This window comes from Rasamsonia emersonii, assembly GCF_000968595.1.
Source record: "Rasamsonia emersonii CBS 393.64 chromosome Unknown ctg1118621760013, whole genome shotgun sequence".
Taxonomy (NCBI): Eukaryota; Fungi; Ascomycota; class Eurotiomycetes; order Eurotiales; family Trichocomaceae; genus Rasamsonia; species Rasamsonia emersonii.
In genome coordinates, this window is record NW_013563274.1 from 1 (window position 1) to 13,903 (window position 13,903).

General features: G+C 50.1%; 5 protein-coding genes across 5 annotated transcripts; 2 read left to right on the forward strand and 3 right to left on the reverse strand.

The window, feature by feature from the left end:
* Window positions 1-910: 910 nt before the first annotated feature.
* Window positions 911-1,777, reverse strand: T310_2071 (Acetyltransferase, GNAT family; the record flags this gene model as incomplete). Its single annotated transcript, XM_013475045.1, has 1 exon — window positions 911-1,777. The coding sequence occupies one exon, from the start codon at window positions 1,775-1,777 to the stop codon at window positions 911-913; it is 867 nt and encodes a 288-aa protein (XP_013330499.1).
* A 793-nt stretch (window positions 1,778-2,570) lies between these two features.
* Window positions 2,571-4,391, reverse strand: T310_2072 (Phosphate:H symporter; the record flags this gene model as incomplete). The annotated part of the gene is made up of 3 exons (XM_013475046.1): window positions 2,571-3,253; window positions 3,314-3,829; window positions 3,908-4,391. 3 exons carry the CDS (start codon window positions 4,389-4,391, stop codon window positions 2,571-2,573), a joined length of 1,683 nt encoding a protein of 560 aa, XP_013330500.1.
* A 2,371-nt stretch (window positions 4,392-6,762) lies between these two features.
* Window positions 6,763-7,738, forward strand: T310_2073 (uncharacterized protein; the record flags this gene model as incomplete). Its single annotated transcript, XM_013475047.1, has 2 exons — window positions 6,763-6,788; window positions 6,913-7,738. 2 exons carry the CDS (start codon window positions 6,763-6,765, stop codon window positions 7,736-7,738), a joined length of 852 nt encoding a protein of 283 aa, XP_013330501.1.
* A 301-nt stretch (window positions 7,739-8,039) lies between these two features.
* Window positions 8,040-10,322, reverse strand: T310_2074 (uncharacterized protein; the record flags this gene model as incomplete). The annotated part of the gene is made up of 4 exons (XM_013475048.1): window positions 8,040-9,004; window positions 9,069-9,224; window positions 9,386-9,649; window positions 9,746-10,322. The coding sequence occupies 4 exons, from the start codon at window positions 10,320-10,322 to the stop codon at window positions 8,040-8,042; spliced, it is 1,962 nt and encodes a 653-aa protein (XP_013330502.1).
* Window positions 10,323-11,533: 1,211 nt separating this feature from the next.
* T310_2075 (uncharacterized protein) lies at window positions 11,534-13,835 on the forward strand (the record flags this gene model as incomplete). Its single annotated transcript, XM_013475049.1, has 5 exons — window positions 11,534-11,568; window positions 11,780-12,245; window positions 12,313-12,508; window positions 12,758-12,841; window positions 12,895-13,835. 5 exons carry the CDS (start codon window positions 11,534-11,536, stop codon window positions 13,833-13,835), a joined length of 1,722 nt encoding a protein of 573 aa, XP_013330503.1.
* Between the last annotated feature and the right edge of the window lie 68 nt (window positions 13,836-13,903).

Here is a 13,903-nt window from a genome sequence, read left to right on the forward strand (position 1 = left end):
AGGGTGAGTGTGAGGTGAGTAGATGAAATGGATGAACGGGTCCTGAGGAAGCAGCCGCGCGCGAGCAAGTGCGGGCTGGGCCAGGCACTAAGGAGCAGCCAATGGGTCACGTGATGGGGTGAGGTGCGTGGCAGGAAGGGGGGATGGGCGTGGTGGGAACGGGCGGTTAGAGTGACGCGGAAAATGGCGTCGAATGTCGCCGTTTCCGGCAGCTGGCTAACCGTCTCATTGATTTATGCAGTAGACTACTTCTGATTAATGCTGTATGCTGTAAATACTTTATAATTATAGTATATAAAATATCTCTTTAATATCTTTAAAGCTTGTTGAGATATGAGCGTACAAAAAAACGCATTTTGTATGGGTATTCTAGTGATCGGAGCAACCGGGTGATCGAAACAGCCGGGAAATACGTTATTAGATTTGCATGCTTAATCATCTCCCTAATGCCATCCATCTCAGATATTCATTTATTCAGTGCACCAAATCCTGAAGAAATTAGAATAATGAATCTGACTGACTGGCTAATCCTTCCGTACCCTTCATTCCTGTTTTGTGATATAGAAGGGGCAATAAAAAGATGAAAGAAATGACATATCATCGACGAGATAAGTAGGGTTAGGGTTACATCTACCCACCTCATCTTGAAATATATATATATTACCCTGCACATAGTCAATATATTTACGTGAATTGATATGATCGAGTGGTATAGAGAGAGAAAAAGGACTGTAAATTAGATTAGATTATATTAATTGATTGATACATATATTTACTAATCTGAGTAGGTGTATCACTCCATCTATAAATGTAATGCAACCAATTCCATACACAGAGATATGCAGACAAAACGGACAGACACTATATCATACAGATACCAAAAAATTCCATTCACATTGAAACAAAACATTTATGACGGTGAAGAAGACAACCTCCTCTTCACATTCTCCAACGCCCGCCTCGCCCTCGTCTCCCTCTTCTCAAACAAATCCCCAAGAAACATCGCCGGCAGTAACCGCACAGAATTGGCATGGTGCTCATCAAAGACAGGCCCCTCCCAGGAATTCTTCCTGCAGAGCGACACCGCTTCCTCCAGCAGACCGGTGCCAATGCCCTTGGTGCGATAGCGGCGTTTGACGGTCCAGGCGCGGATGACAGCTGTGAAGCCTGGTCCTGGATCTTTGGACTTAGCATTCGACTTCGATTTCTTGGACTTGGACGATTCTGAATTTTGCTCCGAGGTCAGCAGACGCAGCACGACCGTGCCGATGATCTCGTCGCCGTATTTCGTCACGAGGATGATATCCTCCTCTTTTTCTCGTTCCTTCATGGCGCCCGATTTCTCCCTCTCCCGGCCGTACAGCCAAGCCCACGTGCCCGTCCGCTCCGCCAGCTCGAGATACCCACTCGTCGCGTACCCGACCCCCGCCAAACCCGCCATCACGCACCCGGCCATCGTGGTCAGCACCAGCCCCAGGTCGCTGCGGTCGTGGTACAGCGCTCCGAAAACGATCGCCAGCACGGCTGTCGTGAGGGCCAGTACTGCCGGGTGCGAGATTACGGCCCTGCTGGCCTCTTGCCGCTGCTGCGCGACGCTGTCGGCGACAAGCCGCAGGGCGTCTATGCGGTCATTCTTCGCGTTGGCTTGGTAGGTTGTTAGAGGGGGGATGTCGTCTCTGACCCCGTCTGTTGTTGTTGCTGCTGCTCTCGCAGTAGGAGTAGAATCAGTAGTAGTTGTGGGCGGATTATCTTCTGTCGTGTTTTTCCCTTTCCCCATTCTTTCGTTTATTTGACTTCTTTCTTTCTTTTTTAGGGTTATTTTTTGCGCCACTTCTGCTCGGGAAATATTTATATGCACCGTCTTGCATAGACAGGGCTTTTTTTTTGTTGCAAAGTTTGCAAAAGATCAGCCTTGTCTGGAGTAAAGGAAGAAGAACAACAAGGTCCCAGATCTGTGGGCAAACAGCAAAAAAGGCGCAGAGAAAGCGCAAAGGAAGGGATAAAAATCAAAGGGAAGAGAAAATGAGAAAGAATCGACTTCAACGGCTGGAGAAGGAGGGAGGTGCGTAAGTTAAATAGGGAAAATCCACTCTGGCAAAGGTACGGATCCACCAAACGGACGAACCCTGTTCTGGAACATCGATAACAAATTGGGACTCTGGTTTATCAGAAATTAGCAGCTATGGGGAAATTTATATCGTGCACTGACTTTATCGTAAATTTTATGGCATGATTTGCATTTTTTTGAAGTGATTACTGATTAAGGGATCACTATATAGTTCTACCTGACTGCTGTTCTCTCCATTTCGTATACATTGCAGTAGCCGATTAAAGATGAGAACAAGCAGATATTCTATCTAAGCTGAAGAAAATAATGATGAGAAAGGAAATCCTCCACCTTCCACCTCTCCGAATCGAATAATACAATAAATAAGAAACCATTCGCTTCTCAAAGCGAAGGCCTGCAAACGAAGGAAATGAAGGGGTATTTTTCTTATCGTTTCGACGTCATCTCCGGGATTACAGTGCAGATACAGTGCAGCACAATCGTCTAGTCGGCAGGTGCAAGCCTAGTTCTTGACCCCGTTGCGGCCCTCCTCAGCCAGCTTCGCATGATCCTCAGGAGCAGCAATGGTCTCTGCGCTGGCCGAGTACGGCTCCTCACCCGACAGCTCCTCCAGAGTCTTGCCCTTCGTCTCCGGGATCAGCAGACTCGTGAAGACACCGCACAGCATGAACAGCGCAAAGATCTGCATGACATGCTTGAGCCACGGCGTGTCGGACGAGCCAGCAGGAGCACCCCGGTAGATCAGCGGTCCAAACACACACTGCGCGATGATGGCCCCGATCTTACCAGATGCAGCGCTGATGCCGTGAGAGGTCGACCGATACCGCGTGGGGAAGCACTCGCCAGGAACGATGAACGTGGTGGCGTTGGGTCCGAAGTTGAAGAAGAACTGCGAGATCACATACAGCCCAAGAAGACCGTTGTGCGAGTTCTTCAGAGGGTCATAAGCGAATCCAATGACAATGAAGAGAGCAGTCAGCATGATAAACCCCATCAGCTGGATCGGCTTGCGACCAATCCAGTCCACGGTCGCGACCGTCACCCAGTAGCCAGGGATAGCTCCAGCACAGATGAGGATCAAGTTGCCCACAGCGTTGTTGTAGAAGTACTGGTAGACGGTAGAACCACCATTGTAGCCGATACCAGTCAAGATAATGGAGTTGTTCAGACCAAGACCGTAGAATGCTAGGACATAACGTCAGCACAGATGATCAATGACTATGCAGGAAGTTTTCAAATACATACCAACGTCAAGGAAGAACCAAGAGCCAGCCGTGCCCAGTAGAACACGACCGTTCTTCCACTGGCTGTAGTGAGCCCACCAGTCCGCCCAGGAAGCCTTGGGAGCAGCCAACTGGGAGCTCTTTTCCTGCAGGACGGCCGCGCGCTGGACTTCATCAGGGCGACCCTCCCTCTTGCCATCAATGTACGCGTTGATGTCCTCGCCGGCCTTGACGATATCACGGTCGATATCGAAGGTGTAGCGAGGGGTTTCGGGAATGGTCAGACGGTAGTAGAGGGCAATGCAGGCGGGCACAGCACCGAAGCCGATGACCGTACGCCACATCTTGTCGACAGCTTCGTGGCAGGCACCAGTGCAGTGATTCACCTTGTCAGCCATCTCCAAAGAACCCTTGAAACCGGCCGTGACAATCAGAGCGACCAGGGCCGCCGCCAATTGACCGAAACCCTGCATGGCAAACACAGCGCCCATCATCGCACCTCTCCACTTGGTGGTAGCGAATCTGATACCATTAACTTCTGTCCATAGAGGTTTCAATCTGAAGACAACTTACTCAGAGGTGATGATGGAGGACAGAGGATAGTCACCGCCAATACCAATACCCATGACCACACGCCAGAAGATCAGGACACCAACGATGGACATGCCCGGAGAATCAGAAGAGAGAGCCTGGGCGAGGGTAGAGAAGATAATGATGATCAGTTCGAGACCGTACATGCGCTTACGACCGACACGGTCGGCGAGGAATCCGAAGAGCAGCTGGCCAATAACAGTACCACCGGAAGTCGAGACCTTGATAGCCGTGTCGGCGCTGGAGGGGATCTTTCCCGGGTTCTTGCTCGCTCCAAGCCAGAAGACAACACCCAACATGGCGGAGGCCATGTTGATGGCGAAGATGTCGTAGGAGTCAGTGAAGAAACCAACACCGGCCACGACGATGGCACGAACGTGACGCCAGCCAAAGCGAGCATTGTCGATCTTGGCGAGGGCCTGACGACGCTGCTCGTTTGGGTCGATGACCGGGGAAGAGTGAGCGGAATAGGCCGTGACGGCCGTCTCGTCGGGCTTGTGAGAAGCCATGGCAATGAAGGAGAGTGTGAGATACGCTCGGGAAAGAAGAGAATAGAGGGGTTTCCTCTTGGATGAACCACTCTTTCTCGACACGCGTCTCGTGCCGGTCAGGGATGGCAAAGGGGAAGCGGCCAGTCGACTGAAAAGTTCATTCAGCTAGATGGGATGATCCTAATATATATAGATCGGATGTCATTTTCAACGTACGAGGGGCACCGGTGGAGGCGTCCTCGCTGCCCCATACAGGCTCGTCTCGCCCGACTCTAACCCCCCTTGGCATCACATCACAACCCCCCACGACGGGGACACTACCCAATGCAGGTGAATCGGATTGCACGCAGTAAGAACAGCGGAAACTCTAGAACCAGGACTAGATACTGACAAACTTCGAGCACCTCGGCATTGATCCAAGGCGTCGTTCCACTCTCCAAGTTGAATAGGGAGAAAAGATCGCATCCCACCATCGGATTGCCAATCATCTCGTTCTGGCAGCAGACAAACAAGCTGCCTAGTGGAGCAGGATCGTAATATCATGTCCAATTCAAGGATGGCGAACGTTTCTTTCCTATGTGTGTGGCTCACAGACTGATGCAGTCCGTGCTGTTTCGAACATGCTTCCATAGTTCTGATGTGTTCTGCCCAGAGGCCTGAGCGGAAACCAGCCAAGTCACACCTCAGCCACGCGGACGATATCAAGCAATGACAGATTGGAATGTCCCTACCTGGCGCAATGACAAGAAGCCATACCGTTGCAACGCTGAAACCAAACCCAGGTTGACCTCCGAAGTTGGTTCTAGAGGCGCGGTCGGAGCGTCATGATGGACCATGAATCCTCGGCGGAAGGGTTTGCCAAGCACTCACGGTGCGAGAGGCACATAAATGTCAAGCCTTCCGCACTGCATCTCGTGTTGGCATTGTTCGAGATAAACAGGCCGATAACAAATAAGACGGCTCCAGTCAGCAACGTGCTCCCAGCCCGTCGCCGCTGCCAAGACCGTGCACCATGGCGGACAGGCGCTGCCAAGGAGCGGAAGTCGGAGAAGAGGCTGTCTGATAGCGCCTTGGCGGGGGTGACCTCCGCGGCTAATAAAAGCCGCCAGATCGACCACGTGCGTCAATGCTTCGCGGGAGATCGATCTCGGAAAACGCCCAGGAGATTACCCAGATGGGCGGGAGTGAAGCCGGGGCAGAGGCCTAGCCGCGCTCTGCGAGGGTCAGTGATGATGAGGACTATTAAATCATTTCAGAGCACCTGTAGGGACCTAAGCCACATGGAGTACTCCATACCCCGTGCTGTCTTCCACTGCACTCATCCACGGTTCACAGGAGTAGTCGATTTCTGGATTTCCATCGAACGCTCTGGCCTCCATGCCATACCAGACGTTTCAAGACCAGGAAAAATTGCCGAAGGGAAGCCCTGCAAAAAAAAAAAACTGTTAGTTCGCAGAAAACTTTATTTGGAGGGAACCATATGAAGCCCTACCTAGACCTGGCAGACCTAGACCATCCTTGGCTGCTTGGCTTTATCACCAAGCTCTGAGCTTAGCATAAGAGGTGATGTTTGGCACTTTGTTCCAACTAACTTAATCCACCTTTGAATCGTCCAGGGGATGCGATCCACGTCCATGTGTATGGCTGGCAGTCACTGAATGGCTGCAGGACAGAAGCAAACTTTTCACAAGCCAAGGAAGGCATAAATAAAAGAAAAATTCCCCCTGTTTCTGTCCCTTCTTAGCCCAGTGCCTCACGGCTCATCGATCCCATTCGGTTTGGCGATGCCGAAAATCGTCACCGAGAAAAGACTTGGAAACAGACTCGGCATTCTGGAAGCCTTGGCAGGATGTGTGAGACTCAACGGTGAGGGATGATAGGAACATAACTGATGGGGTTTTAGTTGTGGAATCCAGATCGAAAAAGGCCAACCACGTGGGTATGGCACGTGGCAGAGGAACTAACCTTGCGCTTTCCATTTTTGTCAGATAGGCTATAGCATTCAGTACAGACACATCATGAACAAGACGAAGAAAATGAAGGAATACCTGAATTTATATTCTTCATTGAAGGAGACATTCTCTTGTCTCTGATCGAAAGATGTTCATGTTGGTCCAGATCGAAATTCCCGCATCCAACCAGAAGTCAAGGCCATGCCTGCCGACAGCAAGTTGTGCCAGGTCATTTTGCATCTGCATGAGCCTGAATAGGGAAGGAATCATATCAGCTCCAGGTTGAAAGAGATACCCCTCTTTCTCCCTATATGATGGGAAGAACCGCTTCTTTTTCTTCTTTCACTGATGCAGGTTCCGTTGATTGCGTAATATATTTTATCTTTTTGTGGTTACGTTGATACAACATAGCAGGAGAGATTTATATCATATCCATAATGTCGCATTATCGAGACTATAAAAGGTACGTTTTTTTTTTGGGAAATCCGGCATTAAAGAGAAAAAGCCCCTAACTTATCCAGTCTGCTCGTCTCTGCCCATTTTACATTCCTCGTAGGACCTGAGCAGACCTGCATCACGGTCCACAGAGGACTAGCGAAGGAGCTCTCTGAGCCGCTCGACAATATGATGAACAACGGCCACATGAGAGAGTCGAGGACCGGCACGGCTGTCCTGGACGATATCGAGGTCGACGTTTTCGTTGCATTCTGCGAGTTTGCCTACAAGGGGTCTTATACCACTCCTGATATTGTGGTACCAGAGACAGAATCTCCCGGGGAACCGTTGAAACCGTTAAAGAACGGAGACGCTCAAAATGACGCTGGAGATGCGCACACACATGTTCATAGTCACGGAGTTGTGGCTGAACCGGTATCTTCTCCTCCGCCGGATATCATCGAAGTTGAAAATGAGGTGTTTGATAGCTGGGTCACGGGACACCGAGGAGGCAAGAAGAAGAAAAAGAAGACATCCAGTTTCGTCGAATGGAATGAAGTGCCGCAACCTGAACCAGAACGCGTCACAGAGCGACTCTGGAAGTCGTTCAAAGCCCAGAAGGTTGTAGAGCCAAGCACACCGGCGCCGCCGGACAGGTCGCCGGTGCTGACCTTCCACGCGAAAGTATACGATTTCGCTACCAGGTACCTCATCCAGCCGCTGCAGGATCTCAGTCTCAGCTACCTGTATCACGACATGTGCCAGTTCCCCGTGACGGAGGAGAACCTGTGGGACATCTTTGATCTAGTGCAGTACACATACGACCACACCAACAGGGACGACCCCTCGGGGTCACTGCTGCGAGGGCTGGTCGCCCACTATATAGCCAGCAAAGCGGACGTGCTCGTCCACGATGATCGAATGGCGCTTATCTCTGGAGAAGCGGGTCAAGATCTGGTGCGTCTGTTGGTAGAATGAAAAGACCAAACGCAAACTGGAATTGATTCTCTCTTCGTGTGATTCATGACCCCATATCTTGAACAAGGGTCATCATTAAATGGAATGTGGTTGAATGATTAGATTGCCGTGCAATCAGATCTGAAGTAATGCTGGGCTTTGAAGAGGCCAGAACCCTTCAAGTAGGACTGGATTCGTTCATTCTCAAAAGTTAACAGAGGACCTGGTAACTAGAAGCCATCTCGTTGATGGGCAGAGTGCAAAGTCATCTTCGGTTAGGTGCTTGTAGTTCTTCAAACTCCAGCAGTTCAGCAACAGTAATTCAGAACCAGCGCCTGCCCGTATGGGTCTTCGACTTCTTCCTGCTGCGCTTCTTACCATTTGCTGCCTTATGCTTCTTCTTCTTCTTCTTCTTCTTCTTCTTCTTCTTGTGATTACCTCTCTTTCTTTTCTCGATCTTCTTCTTTTCTTCCTCGCTCTCATTTCCGAAATCTTCTTCCTCATTATCTGTATTTTCCGTGCCGGACTCACTAGAATCTGGATCCAATTTAGACCTTTCATCACCATAGTCGGAGTCAGAGCTACCACTACTAGAGTCGTTGTCTTCGCTTTCTGTAGATGGTAATTCCACCTTCTTCCTTGAACCGTTTGATCTCGGGGATATCTGCTTGATAGACTTGGCCATTAAGGGGCCCTCTGTCTGTGTGTAAGGTCTACTACGATAATCATAGCTCGGCTCCCAACTGCTGACAAAAGGGCTCGATCGAGATTGATGTATGCGGCCATAATCATCGTAGCGACGGTTCGCCTCGTAGGCTCTCTGAGATATAGATTGGCCGTAAAGATCCTTGAGGTACTTGTCGAACTCATCCGACGCCTGGACGATCTTTTGGAAATGGCGCTTGCTGAGAACAATCGGCTGAGCAGATGAATCATTGCCTCCATCACCGTGACCTTTCTTGCCTCTAGTCTCGTATTTCGCGAGGGCGATCGCGATCTGAAAAGCGTTTCGGATCTGTCGACCATTCCACCGGCCGTCCACGCTGGAATTAAAGTGCTCGCTGGCGTAGTCCAAGATCTCTTTCTTCCTGATCCGGAATGTCTCTGATTTTCGTTCTTCGATCCGTCTGATGTTTAGTTTCCACATTTTTATGCTGGATGTCTCGTCCAAAGGTGGGTAGTAGAGACTCAAATGGATTCGGGATCGGAAGGCTTCATCGAACACACCGACACGGTTGGTAGTCAGGAAGAGGACGCCAGCGTAGTACTCGAGCATGCGGAGGAAAACTGGAGCGTGTAAGCCATTACATTTTCCGCCGTACAAACCCGGTTCCTTGCACACTCGGCTCACCAGATACAAGACTATTTCTCGTGAAATCTTCCTTCGTGCGCTCTGATAGGAAAATATCTGCTTCATCCAGGAGGAGAATACAACCCCATCGATGTGCCAGACTAAAATTAGTTGCTAATCTGGCCTCCACGTCAGTTGGAGTTAGGCCAAGGTCACCTAGATTCAATTAAGCAAGATGACAGCAAAAAGACATTCAGATGTGCTGCTTTACCGCATGTGATGTGGAAGAGGGGCTTTTCGAACGAATCTGCAACACATTCTTCAATCCACTGTTAGTGCTAGCTTTCGCGAGCACTCCGGGGCAATCGCTCTCATACCTGCAGTCGATGTTTTCCCAACACCGGGTGCCCCGTGGAGTAAAATGATCAAGCCCTTCCCTGTGGGAATGTGATTAGCAGATATCCGACGGGGGCATGAGTTCTTGACCTTACCTTTGCCACGAACAAGATCAATCTGTTCATCCTCAAGATAGGTGTCTTGCTTGTCCTGGAAATGTTGCATTACGAGACCACGAATCATCTCTTTGTGATAGCCTGGGAGTACGAGCCGATCAAAGCCATTTGCATCCGACACATGCCTAACTTCCCGCAGATTGTTGAGGTTGAAAGTCGTTATGAGGAGGTCCGTCGGTCAGCGAGTCAGAAATGGTCTACCAGTGGGATTTGAGGCAAACATACCCCATCTTCGACTGGTCAGAATGAATCCGAAAACACGCTTCGTCAGGAGAACGAGCTCTTCATCTCGTATACACGACCCCTCTGCGATGACAGCTCGAGGGCGAGCATAAGTCACCACCAAGGGGTTCTTCTTCAGGAACTCATCTTTCATTCTCACGTCAACAAAAGTGTCGTCGTAAATTGCTTCTCCCCCACAACACAGATCAAGGCCGCAGTGCAAATCTACATTCCGGGGGCTGTTCTCAAAGTCTGAGAAATCCAAATCGAAAATCCTTCTATCGTCTGCATCCTCGCCGATTTGAGGAATCCAGTCTGGATTATGCAAAATAGTTTGCTCGAAATCAATTATCACCTGACTATCCACTTCTTCATAGCCACTGATGGTAACGCCTTTGTAGTGCATGTGTTTGACTTGAGCAACCTCCATAAACTTCCTACCCCGTTCTAACAATCTCTCTCGAATCTCTGCAGGACCCTGGGCATATCGAAGAGGATAAACACGCAGGGAAGATTTCTCGCTCCCCTCGGTACTCATCAATACTGAAGGTCTGCGCGCCAGGGCCAAAGACATTCCCATTATAATCCATGTGATAGCATCGTATTTTGAACACACTAGGGCGATGAGGGCTGCTGAAGACCCGGCTCACCCGGTATATCTGATCACGACTCGGTGAGTAGACTTCATCGCCCAATTTAAAGATATACCAGAGATCTTGAAACCCAATACTCTGACATCTATCGCTGTTGACGTAGGCCACGTGAGGTTTGATATTGTGATCTATGAAGCTCATCAGAAGTCGGATGTCATGCAAGGCATGGATGTTGTCCCAACACGGGGAGAAATCGACAAAATCGCCCTCATCACCATCATCATCAACAACAGTGATCGGACAGACGGAATTGGCTTGCTTCTTTCGTTCTCTAGTGATGTACCTTTTCGCCTTTGGACACTGATTGTCTCGTTGACTTTTGGATGCTTGCAGTTGTCAACTCGTGCACAGTATCGTTCGAGCCTGCTGCACCAATGTTTCAGTTGTTCCTCATAATACACCAACGCCCTGAATGGGCGGAAATTAGAACCGGATTGAGGTCAGGAGATACGGGTCCAAAACGGATCTTTTCTAGAATTCTAATAAGAGGCTTTGAATTGATCCTGATGCGCTCCGGCAATGGGCCGTCATACTCAGTGCAGACCAGCGACGATTTCTTCAGCTTAACAATCTGCGCACTCTCCGAGACTGGTTGTGCAAGCAGAGAATCCGAGTCACCAAATCTCGGCTCTCCGACCAAAATGTCAATAGCATAGGTCTCTGCAGGCGCATTCTTTCGGAAGAGTAGCGCGCGAAAATCTTTCCACTCCACTGGATTAAACTGAGGAATAACTGGATGATATTCTTGTCTTATTGGACGTGATGTGTATGATTCTGGTGCCGATGATACTCTCTCTCGCTCGTGAAAGCGCTTGAATTTTTTTTCCAAGTCGACTATACTGTCTTTCATGTGCCGCCTGTGCCAGCCATGTTTGTTTGCTGGCCGGGAAGAAGAGGCGTCCTCACTTGATGTCTTTCCATTCGTTGAATCGTCCCTAGAGATCGGGGCTTTCCGTGACCTTGGGAATTCTACTTCATTTGGAACTGCATACCGGCCTCTGCCGATAGATGATCGCACAAAAGTCACCTTAGGGCTAGTCAACTCTTTGATTCAGAGGAAGAAGAAGCCATGAGAATGTTTGCTGTGGAGGATAGCAAAACTTTCTGAAGGATTCGTCGATGCAATGTTGCCGCTGGAATGGAGGAGCAGGTCTTGCTTCTAGAATATTGTTGGTATGCTTGAGAGTATTTCCCGATTGCTTGACAGAAGAAACACTCCTGGTTCGAAGAAGTCGGTTCCAATTAATAATATTTCGGAATTTAAGATTCAGCCGCCCTTCGCCTTCTTTGGGCGGTTCTGCTGACCGCGCTTGCCTGGTCAGGAGCTTTCACAACAGGAAAGACGCATCGTTGCACAGTTGGAAGTGAAATACTTGCCGGCCAGCAATAAGGTGATCCGTCTCCACGAGCCCGCCGTGGATTTCATCGACAACAAACTTCGACAATCTGAGAAACCCTTTGCAGACTCCAAGGCCCAGTACGATCCAGTTCCCAGGCAATACATCCACAGTCCAAGGCCATCTGCGCATGTCGTCCCCGCTGAGAGGGGCAGGGAGTTGCAGGCTAAGTACTTCGCGGAAGCCCTTACTGCCTTCCAAGACTCCCATCCTCTACCAAAGTCTCTCGCCAAAAGCCGCTTCAGCATCCGCAATAAACCAACATGGGATGCCATCTTCCAAGAGGTCAAGGAGGCAGAGGCCAAGTATACGGCAGTGAATTGTTCCTCCAAAATCCATCTCCCATGGAGATGGGTTGGCAAGCATGCGGCCGGGCTAAAGACGTACACAGCCTTCATCCCCAGCGGAACTTACACTTCGATCCTGAGTGTCAGTCTGGGGATTATCTTTGATGTACGTACATTCCGTCTCCGCTACTGTCAAGGTAAAGTCTCTGAACGTGCTGAGAGGAGAGAGATAGGCCGCCACGCGCATGCAGAAGCTGCGAGCTACTGCGTTGGAGGGCCTAGAGAGCGTTCCTGGCCATTTGCAAAACGTGATCGATTATCTTGAAGAGTATGACGTGGATGAGCGAATTCACCGCGCCACGGTAGCCTTCTACGTTGCCATCCTCGCCGCTCTAGAGGAAGTATTGGTCTTCTACACAAAATCAGCAGGTAGGTCAAGTTTTCAACAGTTGCTGTTCGATCAGCTCGACCGCTCAGTCGAAAACAGTGAAACACGCCAAGGTCCTTGTCCAAGGTAGCGAATATACTTCCTCGATGGAAACAAGAATTTCTCAGATCCAGTCGTGCGCTGACGGTCTTGTTCGCGAGGCCCGGAGGAAGTTCGAGAGGCTCATGTTGCGAGTCTCACTTGCTCACCATTTCAATGTTGAAAATTGACACTAATGTGACTGTTTGCAGATGCCGATGAATCCAGGATGACAATTGCGAGGCTTGAAAACTACATGCTCACAATGCTGAGAGACCGTGTTCAAGAATCTGAGTGTAAGTTATCACTGCCTTTGCTGCTATTTCCTTCAAGACTGACCTCCCACCAGGGAAAATGGAGGCTGCCAGGCTACTAGAAGAGTTGAGGAAAGAAAGGAGGCGAAATCAGAGAAATCCGAGGAGCTATCAAAATTTACAGAAGCTGTTCGCATCCCGCGTGGCCCTCTCCCCGTCACCGGCTCCGGGTGGATGCATCGATCAGCCGCAATTATTCAATCTGATCAACATCGAACCCCATTTTGCGGAAGCAGGACTACAGCGGGTCATCTCCGCCTGCAGAAACCAGTCCCTGGCACTACAGAGCCGCGCCTTGTGGCTCCTCCGCTCGCAGCGTCTCCAGCAATGGCTCAACTCACCACACTCGGATGCGGTCCTCATCCACGGAAATTCTGACCCGGAGAAGCTATCTCCAGTCTCGTTCTTTTGCGGCCTGCTGATCCGAAGCCTCGCAGACATTGAGCCGGCCCGCGTGGTGCATTTCTTCTGCGGCATCCATTCCGCTCCGCATGATCCTCTAACAGGCGCGCGAGGTCTCCTCCGGAGTTTGATTGCTCAGCTTCTTTGCCAAGATGGCTATGACGTTGCTTTCCTGAAACGCCGTGACGTCCATGCTATCGGATGTATGGAACTTGGTGCTTTGCAAGATCTTTTCATCAACCTAGTGGCACAGTTACACGCCAGCACGGTCCTCTTCTGCGTGCTGGACGGCATCAACTTCTACGAGACCGATAAGCACGCGATAGAGACAGGGTCCGTCTTTAGGCAGATCATGGATCTGGTACGGGCAGATGAGAGCCGAGCGGTAGTAAAATTCCTCGTGACGAGCCCCTCCAAGACGAGGCACGTCGAGCAGGCATTCCCTGCCGAGGATCGTATTACGATTCCCAGAACTGTGGCGAACGAGGGACAGGAACTGACTGGGCGGATGTTTTTGAAGGCTATTACTCCCAAGGCGGAAAGAATGGCCATCGAAAGAGACGAGACGGCCTAGCCATGTACTCCGTAGTCATGCTGTCTGTGCCCCGGCACCTTGCAGACATTGATTGAATAGAATCTTGT